This window comes from Euprymna scolopes, chromosome 45, assembly GCF_053919585.1.
Source record: "Euprymna scolopes isolate OS-2025 chromosome 45, ASM5391958v1, whole genome shotgun sequence".
Classification (NCBI taxonomy): Eukaryota; Metazoa; Mollusca; class Cephalopoda; order Sepiida; family Sepiolidae; genus Euprymna; species Euprymna scolopes.
In genome coordinates, this window is record NC_136526.1 from 44,012,569 (window position 1) to 44,033,266 (window position 20,698).

A 20,698-nucleotide genomic window follows, 5' to 3' on the forward strand; every position below is an offset into this window, starting at 1 on the left:
CCGATTGAGGAATTTATAATCTGGAAACCATGGCAAACATACATACGTTAAAGTTACTATGGTATTAATGTATATAGATGATATTGTGTGTCTATGTATATAAAAACGATAGACTCTTAGAGAAAAAAATGGCCTAATCAATATGGTTGGCTTAATATAGGATTTTAAACTGTAATTTATAAAAAAAAAAAAAAAAATCCAAATTAGAAAACTTGAGTGAATGACGTTTGCCTTATTATGAAATTGTGATGTTACCTGATTAGACTTGGTCGCAATCAGTTTTGTATTAATTTATTATTAAAAGAAAAATCTTGCTTAATTATTATTATTTTTTTTTACTGTGCTACAAACTATATTTACTACTTCATTATAATAGCGTAAATCAAAATAGTGAATTTCAAGTAAAACCAATATCTTTTCTCCTCCTTGCAACCTCTATCTCACAGAAGAGATGTTGCGAGTTTGTCTCTGATGTATCGTTATTTTCATGGAAAGTGTTCAACTGAGCTTCAATCTATGGTCCCCCCCCTCGCCAAACTTTCACAAGAAACACTCGTCTAGCTGTAAACACTATCAATAATTTCCCCCACTCTTTATCTGTGCCTAAACCTAAACGTAGATTCCATGAACAAAGCTCCTTTCTTAGAACTGCACGCCTGTGGAATTGTCTTCCGTTTTCCTGCTTTCCGGCTGACTACAATATGGTTGTCTTCAAGTCTAAAGTAAATAAGTTCTTGATGAGCCGTTCCATATAAGTTATCAAATTTACCAAATTTTCATTACTAATGATTACTATATTGTCCAATTTCTACTGTACACTCTTTAACCCTTATCCTTGAGTGGCTTCTTGGCCTTGATAATGTGGTGATGCCTGTGTAAAAAAAAAAAAAAAAAAAATATCTACTTAATTGTAATGTTGCAGTAATGCACATATCCAAAAATTATGAAAAACAATGCAGTAGAAAATTAATTATCAAAGAATATAGTTTCCAAGGAAAATTGAGGTTTGCTAAATTGCCAAGATTTTCAATGTTTTCAGAAAATAATTACCTCTTTGTTACAATTTAAACTTTTTTTTTTTTGCTTCTTCAAAAACTATTTTCCTTCATAATTAATTTTCTACCTTAGTGTTTTTCGTGAATTTTGGATATGTTCATTATTGTACATGGTCGCAATGAAATATTTTATTAATTTATTATTAAAAGAAAAAATAATTTAGGAAATTTTTTTTTTGTACTACACATCATATAATGAATATTCAATGTGTTAGCTGTTAAAATATGTAAAAGTTTTTGACTTCTAATGGGGGTATGAGACGAATGGATTCGCCAATCATTTTTATAACCAACGGCTGTGCTAAACAACTAATGAAAACGTCCCAAAATTATTATAAAATTTGTCGAATTTTGGATTCAATCAGTTCGCCGTTTACTACGTCGCGGACTGCATTTAATTCTTGGCTGCCATCTTGGTTACTGATCTGAACTATGCCGCCATCTTGGTTACCGATCTGAACTACGCCGCCATCTTTGTTCAACACAATATCTCAGAACTTAAGAGGTTAACTACACCATGGACCACATTTGATTCTTGGTCGCCATCTTGGTTACTGATCTGAACTACGCCGCCTTCTTTGTTCAACACAATGTCTCAAAACTTAAAATATGAACAATTATTGGTGAGATCCCTTGTAATTTTTTTTGTACAGTTTTTCCCAATGTTTATGTTGGCTCGATCTAATAATTATGGCATCCATTAGGATTCATTTTTATTTACCAAAACTAATACTCAAACTAATATTACGGAAATGTGGTGCCTGACATGCAAAATTATCAATTTTATTACCAAATCTACTTACATTTTAAATACTTAGCATAATTAAATCCTTCCTAAGAGAAGAATCCAGGTTGTTCTTGGTCGTTATACGTCAAAACAATATGATACAAATGTGGGTGTGCCTCAGGGATCTATCCTTGGACCTTTTTTTTTTTATTCCTCTTGTTTATAAATGATCTCCCTGATAAAATTGTCTCTGAGTTGGGTATATTTGCTGATATTTTCAGTTTGAAGAAATATGGTATAATAAAATTATGGGGTGTTCGTTCGCACCTGACCTCCATAGAATGGAAATATATCACAAAGTTTAACAAGGTTTTTTAATATAGATCCACAGAATATTGTGATGTGTTTCAGTGTGAACAGGTATGGTATAATAAATTATTGAGTTTATCTATTTTATTTTTTTACTTTCATCATATTTTGCTTTGATACTCCCCAAATTCGAAGCTATCTCTTTACAACCCTTCCTTTTCATAACCTATCATACTTTCATAATCAGAGTCCATTTTCTGTAGGCTGTTTTTGAACCCAGTCAACGACGGGTACTTTTGCTAGTATATATATAACTAGAGTTTCTTCAGCTATAATCGAAATTGAGACCAAAACTTATAAAAAATTCCTGGTAAAATTTATATATATATATCTTACGCTGAACATGTACAGAATGCCAACATTAATGTATTACATATGAAAGAATCTGCTGTGGAATTTTCACAGGTCCCGCTAGTCTCTATACTAATTTAATGTTCGTAGAATGTTATTAACTTCTATCCTCCTTTTTAATAAATAGAGTCTCCCGATTGAGGAATTTATAATCTGGAAACCATGGCAAACATACGTTAAAGTTACTATGGTATTAATGTATATAGATGATATTGTGTGTGTCTATGTATATAAAAACGATAGACTCTTAGAGAAAAAAATGGCCGAATCAATATGGTTGGCTTAATATAGGATTTTAAACTGTAATTTATAAAAAAAAACCACGCTCTATAACAGACATGAGGGGGAAAAACGAATGAACAAATAGCTAAGGAAATAGCTGAAACCTTAAAGGAAGACCTTCAATCTGTAGTGGAATGGGGACAAAAATGAATGGTAACATTCAATGCTGCCAAGACTAAGCTTATTTCCTTTAATAATTACAAGAAACCTTCTCAACCACTGATAGCCATAGCTAATGATACACTATTTGAAAGTTCTTCATTTAAACTCCTTGGCTTAATGTTCACAGGAAACATGAATGTGAACAAATGTTAAGGGCATTGCCACGGCTGCTGTGAAGAAGGTGAGGTCTCTCTACCGTGCAAGAAAGTTACTACGCCTGAGTGCATCCTGTACCGCTACAAGGTCACTAGCCCATATATGGAGTTTGTTGTCATATTTGGGTTGGTGCATCTCCTACTAGTCTCTCACTTCTAGACAGTGTTAAAAAAAAAAAATAGTTACGCAGTTCTGTCAATCACACTCCAACTCCTGTCTCAACGACAAAATGTTGCATCTGCTTGACAAGTATTTTAATTGATTGTGCTCCGACGAACTTCAAGCCCTTGTACCCCCTCAAAGTAAATAACTCAGACAAGCAGCAAAATCCCACCTTTACACAGTAGAAATCCTTAGATGCCGGAAAGTTTCTTCCCTAGGACTGATAGAATTGGGAATTCTCTCCAGAGTCCCTGTTTCCTTGACTGTACTGACATGCAGAAGTTCAAGTGTAATGTGACTCTGGCTGCTCTACTCCTTATGTAGTATCCCTGCAAACTATGCACGAAATAGTAGCCGCTACATTAAAGTGACACTTGTTTGTTGGAGGTGAAAATGCAATATTAATAAAACATCCTCACCAAGTAGGACACAAGGTCAGGTGTGAAATGAACTGGATTCAAACCTGTCACTCCCAGACTTTCAGTCTGTGTCATTAACGACTTACCAAAGCAGCACTTACTCTACGCGTGGTGGTTTCTTCCAAAGGAGGAAGTTACATGGGAGCATGAAATTCACAAGCTGTCTCCCAACCGCATACATATCATTATAAGGAAAGATGATGTAAGGTTTTTGCAGCTCTTGCAGGGAGATGCCGACATCCTCCTACATACAGCACCTGGTATTCCTAAATAGTCACCCATCTGGTACTGACCAGGCTCAATGGTGCTTAACTTTGGTGATTTAACGAGAACAGGTGTGTGATTATGCTGTATTCATTAACCCCCAAATGAATCTACAGGTAGTATTGAGAAGAAGGGCACCCTGCACAATATAAATTTGTAGAAGTTTTATCCAATAGTTTTTTCTTATTCCTTTTGTTTAAATAAAAAATGTATTATGTTCCTATTTACTATGCCTCCCCACGGGACAGAGTTAGACACCAGGGTCGTTTTTTAACGTGGAGAAAAGGAACAAAAATAAAAAATTGTCTCAGTCGTGAAGGATTTCTCTTCCACTGACAGAGAACAAGAAATTCAAGTGCAGCATCTGAAGAACAGATACTACACTTTGATCTTATCCCGAAGGCCAAAAAATGTATTATGTCGTTTGTCGTTCTTAATCCGACAATTTTTTCTATAAACATTAATCTGGCTATTTTTCTCATCTATGTTATTATATTTGAAAAAAAAAAAAAAAAAAAAAAAAAAACAATTGGTTAAAAGCTATAGGTTTTTTTAAAATCTCATTCGATAGTAAATTTCTACATACTGTAAAGCTTTTAACGTAACACAATAAATTGAAAATCCGAGATCTTCTGCCCTCATATTTACAAAAAGAAAAGAAGAATTTAGGTGCTTTATTTTGGTGATTTTTTTTTTTAAACCAACGGGTTTCAGATGAAAACATTATTATATACAAACGTGATATGTTGAAATTGGTATAAACCGCAAGAAATACAAAAAATTATCTTGTAGAAAAATAATTACAAGTAAAAATTAGTGATGGAACGATTCCAATATTTTCCCCTGATTTGGATATAGTTACCGATTCCGTATTAAATTTACCGATTCTGATTCTTTATAAATCTCTAAATAACTATAGAATTGTTATTTTTCCCCGATTTCTATAAAAAACACACGTTAAATGTGCAGATATTTTCCTAAACGTAAAATTACACTTGTGGAGAATGATGTACCGATTTTAAAATCAATATTATTTTATTATTACCAGCAATGGAAGATTTTGCTTTAAACAAAATCAAATAAAAAAGACAATTAAAAGAATCGTTTTGGCATCGGAAAATAGGCATCAATTGTTGATTTTTCCAATTCCGGATTCTGATTAATCGTCCCAACATTAGTAAAAATAGAATTTGTCATATTATCAAGTTTTATTGCAAGTTTTAATGTCGAACCAAGTAAGAGAGACAAGGAAGATAACCCTTGACTTAAATTGACACATTAAGGATCCACCATTTTTAAACCAACACTTTTCACAACGAAATACAGATTATTTTTTTTTTTTTTTTTTGTTGAAAAATACATCTAGCACATTTTCTACTGGATCATTTTTTTTAATAATTTTTGTAAATTTATACTAATTTCTCTATAACATGTAAGTACATAATGTTTTCACCTCATTGGTTTAAAATATCACCAATGTAAACAAGTACCTAAATTTTATTTCTCAAACAGCCCACCACAGATACAAGGGTCCAAGTAATCTTTTTTTTTTTTTTTTTTTTTTTAGAGAGCTTAAAAAAATAGTTTTTAAAAATATAAAAATAAAAAAAAAATAAATAAATGTCTAGGTGGTTCTGTTTATTTGTGTGGAGTGTGATGGTGGGCCCAGGGGCCTTACAGATAGCTGAGGGGACAAGGAGTGTCCCATATGATGGTCCGACCCAAAACTGGGTCGATTTAAGTGCGATACTGACTGCATGTTCCGCAACCTACACGTCCGTTTCGCTTCGTTGCATTTCCGCATCAGCTCAATCTTCAACTCGTCCTTTACATATTCGTCGTCAATTTGGGCCAGTTCTGAATAGAGCCACGCGGTAAACATTTCGTCGGGATTCCGCGACTGGTCGAGGACTGGGTTGCTGTTGGTGCTACTGCTACTGTTATTGGCCATGTCTCCCATGGAAAAGTTACGAACAGAAGATATGCTGAAACAGCTCGTCTCTTCCCTTTCCACGGGGGAGGGCTCCTTCAAGAGCATGACATTCTCAGACTCCTCTGGCTCGAGGCAACCGTCAAGACTGCCTCCAGATTCGATACAGTTGTCAAGGGTGTCATCAACAGTTTCGTATGATGGTACAGAAGAAACATCTTCCATCTTGAGGGACTCGATCGGAAACTGTAGAGAAAATTAAATAAGATTATTGTAGAAAAATATTTTCCATATTAAAACATGCAGTACATATTTAGGATTAAAAATAAAATACAGACAAATCTTTATGATGTATGGAATAAAGAGGTCATGTTCCAAAAATCATGTAAATTGATCAAATAGTTTTTTTTTTTTTAGGAAACCAAATTTTATGACGAGAGAGCCGGATGTTGTTTTAGAATGTGTTAAAATTTAAGAGCGACAACTCAACTACAGAGATTTTGTTTTGTATCAAAAATAAAACTTTAAAATCGCTAAAGACTGTATGCTTGCGATTTTTTAAATATGACATCTTCATTCTGTGATGGATATATACGCCATAAATTTGCTGTATTTTTTCTTCTTTTTTTTTTTTAAATCAAGTTGAATTCTAAACAATAACCAAACAAATAACAAAAAAAAAACAAAACAAGGGGGGGGAAGGATAATCTTTTGAAAATAAAAATTATATTGACACCAAATTGTTCTGCTCGGTTCAATATGTTAAGATCTAGCTAAAAGGGAAAGCAAGATAGCGAGTAAAATGTTAAAAGTTCACAACAACATGTGAGGAGAGGTTCCTCTTCCTTTTTAAGTAAAAAAAAAAAAAAAAAAGAAAATCTTTGCATCCATTAAAAATGAACATTTACTTTTTATTTCAGATATTAAAACCATTGAAGTGAAGCATTTCTAACTCAAATTACTTTGGTTAGTTTTTTTGTTCTTTTTATATATATATATATATATATATATATATATATATACACACACACACACAAAAAAAAACAATTAAAAACATCACAATAATAAAAAATAACTAATCAAAATACAGAAACAGATTATAATATACCCTATTAATATTTTGTTTTAATCTTTTTTAAACCAAAAATTTTAATATATTAAAATTCCAGTTATGTTCATATACTAATAAAATCTAATATATATATATATATATATATATATATATATATATTTAGTAATGTGATTGATAATTTAAAAATCAAATTATAATTAAATAAAAAATCCGTTTCATAAGAAGGAACAACAACAAAATCAATTATTTGTACGATCGTTTCGGAAAACAGTGTTTTTATTGTGGTAGACATCGAGTTTTCCGAAACGATCGTACAAATAATTGATTTTGTTGTTGTTCCTTCTCATGAAACGGATTTTTTTATTTAATTATAATTTGATTTTTAAATTATCAATCACATTACTAAATATTAAATTAGCTCTAGGATATTTACCTATCGAGCTTATTATATATCTAAATTACAACGAGCACTTTTTCTTTCCTGTATTTTAATTCAACTAGTAATTTTACTATTACATTAAAATACACTCTGCTCTTTAGACTATTGTTCTAATTTCCTTTAAATTATATATATATATATATATATATATATATACACATACACACACACACACACATATATATACGAGATGTAACTATATATTAAGTCTCAGAACATGACCATTCTATTTTCATTTGAAAATTCATAAACTATGACATGGTGCCTTCAATAAATTTCCAGGCTTTTTTTCGCATGGGCACTTTTATTGATAGTACACACATTAAACTGTAGTCCCCTTCAAAGTAATCTCCTCCGGCTGCAATGCACTTGCTGTGCTGTGCCAACAACAACTTCTGGAAGGTCCTATGGAAGTCCTCTTGTGTAAGTATGCTCGTATTTTTACCAATATATGTTTAAAAACATCCAAAGAAATTTAAATGTTTATACCTTCAAGTCTCAATATAAATTAGGTACATGCTTAGGATTACATTCAAAAAAAAAAAAAAAAAACAGAAAAATTTGTATGATGCACGTATTCGTCACGGAACGATGTCATATTCCAAAAATCACGCAAGTTTAGCTAGTAAACGAAAATATATAGTTGTTAAGATAAGTTTATCTGTCTGACATGACTATATTCAAAATTATTTCCAACCAGCAATATATCTTCTGACAAGCAATATCAGGTGAATAGCACTAGTTCGAATCCAACAAACAGCAAAATCCCACCCCTTCATTGCAGAGGTTCCTAGTTGCCAGGAAGCTTTCTACTCTAATAGTCTCTTTTCTCAAACCGCTAGACTTTGGAATTCCCTCCTTGTTTCTTGCTTCCTGACTGTATTAACATGTTCAAATTTAAATGAAATGCAGACCGCTATCTAGTTGTCGGTTTCTATCAGGTTGACAAGTTCTTGTGGTTTTTTACCTTTTAAATTCAGATGAACGTATCTTGGCTCAAACGAAAATTTATTGATCAAAATAAGCATCATCAGAATGAACATATTTCTGTCGACGCAAAATAAGTGTGTCTATGCAAATAAGTGTATTTATGCAAAATAAGTGTGTCTATGCAAATAAGTGTGTCTATGCAAATAAGTGTATTTATGCAAAATAAGTGTATTTATGCAAAATAAGTGTATTTATGCAAAATAAGTGTATTTATGCAAAATAAGTGTATTTATGCAAAATAAGTGTATTTATGCAAAATAAGTGTATTTATGCAAAATAAGTGTATTTATGCAAAATAAGTGTATTTATGCAAAATAAGTGTATTTATGCAAAATAAGTGTATTTATGCAAAATAAGTGTATTTATGCAAAATAAGTGTATTTATGCAAAATAAGTGTATTTATGCAAAATAAGTGTATTTATGCAAAATAAGTGTATTTATGCAAAATAAGTGTATTTATGCAAAATAAGTGTATTTATGCAAAATAAGTGTATTTATGCAAAATAAGTGTATTTATGCAAAATAAGTGTGTTTATGCAAAATAAGTGTATTTATGCAAAATAAGTGTATTTATGCAAAATAAGTGTATTTATGCAAAATAAGTGTATTTATGCAAAATAAGTGTATTTATGCAAAATAAGTGTATTTATGCAAAATAAGTGTATTTATGCAAAATAAGTGTATTTATGCAAATAAGTGTATTTATGCAAATAAGTGTATTTATGCAAAATAAGTGTATTTATGCAAAATAAGTGTATTTATGCAAAATAAGTGTATTTATGCAAAATAAGTGTATTTATGCAAATAAGTGTATTTATGCAAAATAAGTGTATTTATGCAAAATAAGTGTATTTATGCAAATAATGTACAAATCTTGTGTTCTATTAGCAATGAAGTCTTTGAAGGCGTTTTTGATATCACTTAGGTTTTTTTAAGCATTTCTCACGCAGAAAGTTGTCGAGATGCTTGAAAAAGTGGTAGTTGGTAGGTGAGAGGTCTGGAGAGTATGGTGGATGAGGCAGAGTTTTGTAACCCAATTCGTTCTTCTGCAGGGTCAGTTTAGCAATGTGTAGTCGGGCATTGTTGTGGAGAAGAATTGAGCCTTTTCTGTTGACTAAGGCTGGGTGTTGTTGTCGAAGTTTCTGATGCATTTCATCCATTTGTTGACAGTACTTCTCTGCCATAATGGTTTCGTCTGCATTCAAAATAAACTAATGGAGGAGATCGGTTGCAGTTCACCAAACAGTCAGCATGACCTTCTTTCGGTGCAACTCTGGCTTCGAGAAGTGTTGTGGAGCTTTGTCAGTATCTAATCACTCAGCTGAGCGTCGCCGGTTGTCGTAAAGATCCCACTTTTCATCGCAAATCACAACCTAATCAAGAAACGGGTCGTTCTTGTTACTTAAAAGAAGGGAAGAGGACACTTTATAATGGCGTTTCTTTTAAGTTGTTCAATTTGTGAGGCATCCATTTATTAAATATTTTTGTCTTTCCAATCCGTCTCTCAAGTGGTTGGAAATTGTTGTATATGTTACATCTAATTCAGAAACAAGTTCTCAAACAGTTGCAGATGGATTGGCTTCAACTAAGGCTTTTAATTGATTGTTGTCAACATCTAATGGCAGACAACTATGCTCATTATCTTAAAAACTCTTGCCGCTGGCACAAATTTTCTTAAATTATCATCATGCTCTGCGTTCAGTAGTGCTTCCTGGATCACACACTTTGTTGATATCGCAAGCTTTTTGGCCTAGCTTGAATTGAAAAAAGAAAATTGTGTGAATTTGCTTTTTTTCCATCTTGTATTCAACGTTCTGAAAAGAAGACATTATTGCTATTTTTTAAACGATTAGAAGAAAAAACACTCTTTAAAATGACATATAAAGTAAAAAACACTCTTTAAAATGACATATAAAGTAAAAAAAAACTCTTTAAAATGACATATAAAGAAAAAACACTCTTTAAAATGACATATAAAGAAAAAACACTCTTTAAAATGACATATAAAGAAAAAACACTCTTTAAAATGACATATAAAGAAAAAACACTCTTTAAAATGACATATAAAGAAAAAACACTCTTTAAAATGACATATAAAGTAAAAGGTATAACAAAAACTTATTTGAAAATATAAGTGAAATCAAAATAAAAATTCTGCAAGAACTTTCTTTTCAACCTAATATTTCAGTTTCCTTATATAATGCTTTTGAAGTGCTCGTTAAGATATAGTCAACAAATTGATTTTTTAAATATATCATTTTAAGCAAGAACAATATGTACTTGTCATACCGAAAACATTAATATATCCAAAAATTACGAAAATCCATCAAGTAGAACTCCTATTGCTTTTATGAAAAAAGTCTATCACTATAGAGAACAAATATTGCAGCACTGAACAAGCAATATTCATTCCAGAGTTATATCCCCTGCATGTAAACTTCTGTCTACTTTAAAACATCTAAGAAAAATGGGATTTAACCCAATTTTCCATAAAAATTACTTTTAACTATAAACTAGCGAGGGGTACCCGGCGTTGCCCGGGTGTTTGGAGCTGTGCGTGTGTGTGTGGGGGGGGGGGAGGGTTAAAAAAAAAAAAAAGTAAGTATGAGGATCGAACCCGAACTGTTGAGACAAAGTTGTGAAAAAAAAAAAAAGTGCGACGTTAACCATTGCCCAACCGGGACATGCTTACGGAAACACGGTTGAATTTATTTAATTACTTGGATTTAGCAGGTGCTCGTTTTAATGAGTTAATGAGGTCAAGTTTGACTGCGAGATTTCATTTACTGCTCAACGCTTTGTTTTCCCCCAAGATGTTATAGAAAAAAGACTAACCCACATGCGGCGAGCGACAAATATTGAATATTTATCTTCCTGAAATCGAGCAAATTAAATAGACAGGCGAGCTTTGTTGGTAACTGTGAGATATTACGATTTATATGTGATATAATAAGTTTTAATAAGTTATGAAGCGAGCGACCGCTTCTCTGAAAGAAGCCTTTTGTAGACACACAGAAAAAGCGAACACATACATACATACATACATACATACATTTTCGCTTTTATATTTATAGATAACTTTCTACTCAATGAGTTTTAATAATTTTGGGATACATTACTATTTTCGGCATGACAATTAAGTATATAATATTGTTTTTGCTTAAAATGATATATTAAAACAAAAAAATTTAAAAAAAAAAAAACAATCAGTTGATTGTACCCATTTACAATGTCTCCCCACTGGACAGAGTTAGACACCAGGGTCATTTTTTAACGTGAAGAAAAGGTACAAAAATAAAAAATTGTCTCAGTTGTGAAGGACTGCTCCTCCACCAAAAGAGAACAAGAAATGGAAGTGCAATATCTGAAGAACAGATACTACACTTTGATCAGTTGATTATAGCTTAACAAGCGACGTTTTTGCAGACAATCTCAAATAGTAGCCTTTTATGTCCAACTGGCAACATTCCTTATCGGAGGTGAATAAGTGTTAAAAAGAAAATAAAAGAATAAAAGAAAAAAAAAAGTGAAGCATACATGGTCCTTCGTGAGTGCACTGTGAACGAGGCATAAGAAAATTTAAATTCAGCATTTGTCCCCCACCCCATTTAGCCCCAAAAGCCCCCAGGGAACATCAACTCCTGGTGAAAATGAAAAACGGTGCAGTTTTAGGCCTTAATATATGTAAATTTGAATTCTGCACCATACAAAAAAATAAATGACTAAGTCCATCATTTACACCCCCTACCCCACCTATTTAGTCCCAAAAGCCCCAAGGTCTTAACATATTTTAATTTGAGTTCAGCACCATGCAAAACTGCTAAATAGCCATACACAGAAAATTTTGGACAAATATGGTAAAATAGTCCCAAGAATGTAGCGTTTTTATTAGCCCTTAAAGAGCCCCTGAGGCACACCGAAGAGTTATCACAAAGTATAGACAAACAAAATTTTATAGAAATCAGTTACAACTTTTCAGAAAGTTTTATAAAAATCCAAGGCATCAATTTTTTTTTAATAAGCACAAAAGTGAAAGGCACCCCTAGGGGGGGGGGCAACTGGAGTTTTTCTTGGAAAATCTGTTGTTACTTTTTTACTCAAATCATGTGTTAATGGTTGTGGAAAAATTTCAAAAAATTCTAAGACGTAATTATTGAGAAAAGAGTGGACAGACGAATGGACGAGGGTGAATTTACAGGTGCACCCTTCTTTTGTCGGGACACACACACACACACACACACACCAAAAATCCCAAAAAATCCATTTTAATTGATGACGTCATTCAGTGTGCACAGGGAGAAGATAAACAAGCCAACATGATATAAAGTTTCAACATAAACACGCTACTGAATTCTTTAGGATGACATGTTAGCAACATCTGGAGGTTTCTAGCTGCAGAAACAGACGCAACAAAAGTGTAAATCTACTTTCTACCCCCTTACCGTATAGCTCGATCCATTCGATCCATTCCGGAGTGTTGTGTGCTGCCGCAAGAAACTATCCATCAACCCAAACAGCCACCATCTGGATGCAGGAGTGTCTCCCTCTGAACTGCCAGTTTCGGACAATTTGCCTAACTCCCGTCGGTATTGACTCTTTAACTGGTTCCATTTACTTTTAACAAGTGACTCTGAAGACAAAAAAAATGAAACAAAAAAAAAAAAAAATTGAAAGGAAAATCGGAAAAGAAATTGAGAGACAAGTAAAAATGTTTCAAAAGATTTATAATTGTTTCTTTATCTATATAATATCTATCACCCGCCCGTTTTAAAATGTATGTATGTTTAAAACTTTCGACAGAGGTGACAGATTTTCACAAGATCGGTATCGTTTTGTAGCTCAGCTCTTTGGACAACAAATATCGAAAAATTGGCAAAAAACATTAATTCCTTTACCCTCAACTGGGCACTTTTTTTTTTACAAGAGGGGTTCGCTTTTTTTCACCGATATTTTCAAAAGTCATCACCTCTTTTCGATTGACTAGCCTTAATTTAAATCTTCTCCACTTCCAGTTTGTCGATGGACACAACGGCAAGACGTTTTTTTTTTTCACATTCTTTTCCTCCTTCATGGTACGAGTTTGAGCCTGCCTACTACATTTTTACTTTTTTTTTTTTTTTTTTTTGCTCAACACACACCTCCAAACACCTGGGCAATGCTGGGCACCTAGGCTACTCTATTATATAAATTGCAGTCTATATGTCCGCTAAAAACTTTTGTTATCTGCATTAACCAGCATAAACCTGATAACAATCTCTTGGATACATAATATAGAAATGTCGTTTTGTTTGAGGGAGGAGGGGGGGGGCAGGTAAAAATCTTGATTTTGATACTGTGTGTTAATCGCACATATGCGAATGGTCGATACGTCATTTCATTTTAAAAAAGCTAAATTTGCAAAGTGACAACATTGGTGATGTCTTGGTCCGATTGATAGAGTGTTCCTTTACAAACTTGAGTTTTGCAAGTTCGCGCCCAGCACACGGCATTTTTTTTTTTTCTTTTAATAACGTTTTGTCTCTCCTATCTTTTAAAATTCTTGACGTTCTTACATGTGTTCACTATGCAGCATTTCTTTTTCTTATAACACTGTTTGTTTTACGGCATATCAACCCTTTTCAGGTTATTTAATGCCAAATCCAGTGATTTTGAAATGTTTTTTAATAGAATATACTAGCAGGGGTGCCCGGCGTTGCTCGGGTGTTTGGAGGTGTATGCTGTGCAAAAAAAGCCAAAAAAAAAAAAAACAAAAAAAAATGGTTAATTTTTTAAAACTTTGACCCCTATTATGACCCCTTAAAATTTATAGTTTCGGGCTCAAATCACTTTATTAAGTTAGATCCAGGTTCAAGGAACCTATATCTAAAATTTCAAGTGTCTAGACCCAAAATTGTCGGAGGAGTTTGGTAGAGTTCTTAAAGGTCAAATCGTTGAAATTTGACCCCTTAACAGCCAAATTTCTGGCTGACACCCGTCACATCGATTTTCCCAAATCTCAGTACCCGGCATTTCAAATTTCGAGTCTATAGACTAAAAATTGACAGAGTTATTGCGTAGGGAAATGTACACAGACAGACAGACAGACACGTTCACTTTTATAGATATATAGATTTGTTTTTTTCAAGTCGGTTTCTATTTAACCCATAGTTGGGACCCTAACAGGTACTACCACTCCAGGTCAGAGTGGACGTGGGAGCAATGGTAATTAAAGGGTGGCTCCACATTCCCCAAAGCCCGCAAACTGGAGCCTCACCATCGGATATAGTTTAAGGTCATATCCAGGACCTATAACACTGTAAGATGGATTTTTTTAACTGTATCTTATGACCAGGCAATGCTGCTCCACCACTAGTTTATTATATGTAATACAAATGTTTGTGTGTATGTTTGTATGTCCAGCTTTAAGTTCAAAACCACTAAGCAAATACCAACAAAATTAGTATGGCCGTAATCAGTGTTGCCCTGGATGAACAATATTTGTTTCTTGAGAGAGTCACCTGGACTGGGCTTTGTCAAGAGGGAGGGGGTAGGTAGGGTTAATTTTTCAGTGTTATGTACTAATTTTGAAATAAAATGAACACTCATTCCACAAGTAATCTACATATAAAAAAGGTAATCTATATATATAAAAGCGAAAATGTATGTATGTATGTGTGTATGTACACTTTTCCTCGATGCCCACAAAAGGCTTCTTTCAGAGAAGCGCTCGCTCGGTTCACAACTTCTTAAAACTTTTTATATCATCTATAAATTGTAATATCTCACACTTAACCACGGAGCTCGCCTGTCTATTTAATTTTATTGATTTTCAAATGTTAATTATTCGACATTTCCCGCATCGGCACGCGTTACATTCGGTTTTCGGTATAAACAAAAATGAAACTCGACTAATCACTGGCCGAAAGCCAGTGGTCTCTAGAGAGCTAAGTAACGTTTGGTCAATGTCGACTTCGTCATATCAGACGGTAGCTTTCATTTCGAGAGGAGACGCTCCCCCTAATAAACAGGGAGCGGGTTTTTAAAAACAAACAAACCGATTTATTGACCTCATTAAAAACTGTCTCGCACAAAATGCTAACAGCTGAATAGCTATCGCCGTCACGTCAATCAAAAACGCGCACCTGTTTTTTTTCACACTTTACTATTTTCCAACTGCGCGTCGTAAAGGCTTCGTTATTTTTTTCACGGGCACCTGTTTTTTTTTCACATTTCGGGGTTTTTTCACACACACCTACAAACACCCGGGCAACGCCGGGTACCCCTCGCTAGTCTATAATATAAATCTCACCTGTCTGTTTGAAATGTATGTTTGTATGTCTCGCAAAAACTTTTGACAGAGGCGACGGATCCCGACAAGATCGGTGTCATTTTGAAGTTCAACGTCTCGGACGACAAATATCGAAAAATTAGCCAAAATCATTAATTCCTTCACCCTAAACTCGGCTGTTTTGTACAAGAAGGGGTCGATTTTTTTTGCCGACATTTTAGCAAGTCGTCACTGTTGTATTGACTTCACGTAATTTCAACGTTTTTGACTTCCGTTCGCGCCATAGAGACATCAGCTAAGACGTCAGATTTTCTTTCACGTTTGCGTCATGGGTTCAAGCTTGCCTACTACCACTTTTTTTTTTTTTGCTTAACACACCTCCGAACACCCGGGCACTCAGGCTAGTCTATTATATAAAAGAGAGGTGTGTGTGTGTGTCTAGCTAAAAAAGAATAGGCTGGAGAAGGAGGGGGGATAGAAAGAGATAGAGAGAGAAAAGTTTTAAGAGAAATATGTTACATTTTTATCTCGGGCAATATCGGGCAGCCCTGCTAGTAATTTATAAAAATTACTATTTAAAATTTTACTAGAATATCTAGCAACCCATTTGCTTGAGCTGGGTTATTTAATGCTGAAGTTTTTATGCTTTAAACATTTATTCATGATGTTTGGCTTGGTTGCTTTGTAGAGGAAAATTGTTTTTGCTTTTGACTTTGCAGAACATGATTGAGTTTTGCAAAGAAAAGGGAAGAAAAAAAACAACAACATAAATGTTTGGTGCAAAAAATTCCAACAAAAACCTAACAGCCAGCCATGGTTCTCCCCAGAATATGCTGCTGCCATCACGCACAGAAATCACTTTTTCCATAGCTACCAATGTAATAGATGCACTGTGACTAGAGCTGCTTTTAGGACTGCCAGCAACCACGGTAAAAGAGTAATAAAAAAATGCAAGAGAGCTATATGCTCAGTCCGTTAAATCTAAAGTTACTGAGCAGCGGCTTGGTTCCCACCAGTTTTGGCAAATAGCAAATAGGATCCTGAACAGAAGCGTGAGTTGTATCCCAACCATCATCAATGAACCTGAGGTAATCTCGTCAGCATCAGACAATGCCAAACTATTTGCCAAGAACTTTGAAGCTAATTCTAGCCTACACGACGAGGGCCATCAACTCCCCATATTTCCTCCTATAACAGACAACACATTATGCAACATACAAATATCTGTGCGTGAGGTCGCTAAGCTAATCAAGACAAGAACCTTGATTCCAGTAAAGCAACTGGCCCTGACGGCATTCCAATTATAGTGCTGGAAAAGCTTCAACCAGAACTTACCCCCATACTTACAAAACTCTTTAAGCGTTGCCTTAAAGAGAAATGTTTCCCCAACACCCTGGAAAACCTCATCAGTATGCCCTGTATTTACGAATTCAGTGAATTAGTACAGACCAATAAGTCTCCTGTGTGTCATGAGTAAGTTGCTGGAATCCATATTAAATAAAGTAGACAACTACCTCAGTAGAAATAACCTTCTTTGTGACATGCAATATGGTTTCCGCTCTGCTAGATCTACAGCAGATGTGCTAATGGTTATATCTCATAGGATTAGTGAATCTCTTGACAAAGGCTTCCTCTCTAGGGACATATCAAAAGCCTTCGATAAAGCATTGCATAAGGGCCTACATCACAAGATTTCCAGCTACGGTATAGCTGGAAATGTTTTCTCTATCATTAAATCATTTCTCTCTGATAGGCTCATAAGAGTAGTGGTTGATGGGAAGAAATCAGAGGCCCTCAGTATTAATGCTGGAGTCCCTCAGGGGTCCATCCTGGGCCCAACTTTCTTCCTGATCTACGTCAATGATCTCTTAAAGCACATACTTAAATCATTCGTTGACATCTATGCTGATGACACGACCATCTACGGCAACACATCAAAGGCTGTAAATGACAAAGTTCTCCCTGATTCCCCCTCCTCTGATCTTGAGCACGTTGTACAGTGGGGAAGAGGTGGCTGGTTACTTTTAATGCATCTAAAACCAATCTCCTATCTTTACATCATCAACGCTCTGATTCCCATCTGACATCAATTGAAATGGATGGCTCTCGACTATTGGCTTGACCTTTACTCCTGACCTGAAATGGAACACGTACACAAAGTTTCTGGAAAAATGGTAGGATCCTTCTACCGCTCCAGAAGATATCTCACTGCTGATGCAATTCTCTACTTATAGAAAAGCCAAGTACATCCAAGAATGGAGTACTGTTGCCACATCTGGGCAGGAGCTGCTAAAAGCACTATCCTGCCTTGACAGAGTACAAAATAGGTTTCATGGCCTAGTGAGAGATGCCCTTTTCTCTTCCCTGCAACCTCTCTCTCACAGGTCAGACGTTGCGAGCCTGTCTTTGTTTTATCGTTATTTCCATGGCAGGTGCTCGTCTGAGCTCCAATCCCTGGTCCCCCTCGCCGATCTTTCACGAAAAACACCCGTCTAGCTAAAACCACTGTCAAAAATTTTCCCTACTCTTTATCTGTGCCAAAACCAAAACATAGATTCCATGAACAAAGCTTCTTTCTTAGAAGTGCATGCCCGTGGAACTCTGTTCCGACTGCCTGTTTCCCACCTAACTACAACTTGGATGTCTTCAAGTCCAACATAAACAAATTCCTGATGAACCGCACCCTTAAGTAAACACTTTATCAAATCTCAACATTAACATACTATACACGACATGCAATAACCCTTATCTCCAAGTGGCTTCCAGGCCTTGATAAGTGGTGACCACCTTGTAAAATAAAATTAAAAAAATAAAAATGCACCAGCCCAAATGTGGCAACAATACTCCGAACATGGGCAAATGGTCGCTTGGTTGAGTACAGGATACTTTCAGGCGTAAGTGACTTTCTAGCATGGTAGAGGGAGCCCACCTTCTTGGCAATGCTCACACTGTATCTGTTCCAACTCGTGTTCCCCATTAACATTGGGCCAAGGAGTTTGAAAGAAGTACTTTCAGTTAATGTATCTTTAGCCATAGCTATCAGTGGTTGAGAGGGTTTCTTGTAATTATTGAAGGAAACGAGCTTAGTATTGAATTAGCTGTTAAACTTTTGTTCTATTGCAGATATTCTAACTGTAATCTCGGAACGTATACACAATACACTGGATAAAGCAGGAGAGGTTAAGCTACTGCCCTATATATATCTAAAACCTTTGAGGGAGTATGGCATGATGGTCTTCATGAAAATCAAATCCTATGCTATTACTGGACAAAAACTTAACATAATTAAATCTTCTGTGCTCTGAACTCTCTAAGCACTTGTACACTCCAAGCAACAAAATCACACACCTTGAATATAGATAGCCCTAGATGCCGGAAAGCCTTCTTATTTGATAGTTTCTTCCCTTACAATGCTAGACTTTGGAATTCCCTGCCTGCTTCCTGCTTCCCTGACATGTGGAAGTTTAAATGTAATGTAAATCATCATCTTACTCATCTCCTTGCATAGTTCCTTGTAGACATGATTCAAAAATGGTAAAATGCCTTGTTTGGGGAGTAAAAAAAAAATAAAAAAATAAAAATCCTACAAGAAGTATCTTAATTGGATGTTGAATCATTTAAAAACCGACTTCTGAAAAGTTGCTTTTACTGAGGACTCGAGAGCTGCTTTGAAAGGTTCAGGTGAGACGAAGAATGGATTCTGCCAGGTGATGAAGAAGCTTCTGGGCTTGACCTTTACTCCAATCTTAAAATGGAATACGTACATCAAATCTGTTGTCAAGGTCGCTGGAAAAATGCTGGGATCCTTCTATCGATGCAGTAGATATCTACTTGCTGATGCAATTCTCTACCTATATAAGAACCAGGTACATCCAAGGATGGAGTATTGCCGTCACATATGGGCAGGAGCTGCTAGGAAGACCTTATCTTGACAGAGTTCAGAATAGACTTTGTAGCTTAGTGGGGGATGCCTTTTTCTCTTACCTACAACCTCTTTCTCACAGAAGAAACGTTGCTAGCCTGGCTCTGTTTTATCGTTATTTTCATAGCAAGTGTTCGTCTTAGCTCCAATGTATGGTCCCTCCTCGCTAAACATTCACAAGAAATACACGTTTGGCTGTAAACACTATCAATAATTTCTGTGCCTAAAATGTACAAGGCTTCTTTTTTAGAACTGAACACCTGTGGAATTCTGTTCTATTCACCTGCTTTCCAACTGACTATAGTATGACTGTCTTCAAGTCCAATGTAAACAAGTTCTTGATGAGCTGTTCCCCTAAAGTAATCCAATTTAACAAATTTACACTTCTAACGATTACTATGATATTGCCCTTTTGACCAATGTGCACTCATTAACCCTTATCCTCGAGTGGCCTCAGGGCCTTGATAAGTGGGGATTCCTTTGTAAAAAAAAAAAAACAACAAAAAAAACCTCTTTGGATTCCAAAAATTTGGACTATCTTAAATTTGAATCATTTGTATAATTAGTCAGACTAGGGTGAGTGCCGTTTCAGTACAGAAAATGCGAAAAAAAAAAAAAAAAAAAAATGGATAAAAAAAAATGGTAAATTAAATAGTCGGATATTGATTATATTGAAATGGTTATCTCCTAAAATGGCTGCCAAATTTTAATTATTTTTGCTTGATTTTCCAAGCAGTAATTATTTTATCTTCCATGTTAATTTAATGTCTGATTTTTGCAGGCGTTTTTCTCAAAATTTTTATTTTACAAATATTAAAAACATACACTCGCCTTAACCCCACCAGTAACCTTAATCCAGTTGACAACATTTTCAATAAAAACTATTTGAATTTATTAACTTATTATTTAAGAAAAAAAAATCAGTAGTCAATAAAATTTGGTAGCCATTTTGGGAGCCAACTGCTTCAATATAACTTTGATACTTAGTAATAGTTATACTTATATTTGTTGAGAAAATTAATTGCATTCATAGAAGCGAAAAAGCAAACTGAACATTTGTGCCTTAATTTTTTTTTAATGGAAAAGCTGATTTTTTTGTTATAAAGTTTTAATAAAAATTAATAAATATG

General features: G+C 34.6%; 1 protein-coding gene across 1 annotated transcript in view; it reads right to left on the reverse strand.

The window, feature by feature from the left end:
• Nucleotides 1-5,564: 5,564 nt before the first annotated feature.
• LOC145269511 (uncharacterized) overlaps nt 5,565-20,698 on the reverse strand; it is a 33,114-nt gene continuing 17,980 nt past the window's right edge. Inside the window, exons 2-3 of the mRNA XM_080125253.1 lie at nt 12,822-13,009; nt 5,565-6,123 (exon numbers count right to left, since the gene is read on the reverse strand). Of these exons, the coding sequence (XP_079981379.1) occupies nt 5,572-6,123; nt 12,822-13,009 (740 nt within the window). The 3' untranslated portion in view covers nt 5,565-5,571. The remainder of the gene's footprint in view (nt 6,124-12,821; nt 13,010-20,698) is intronic.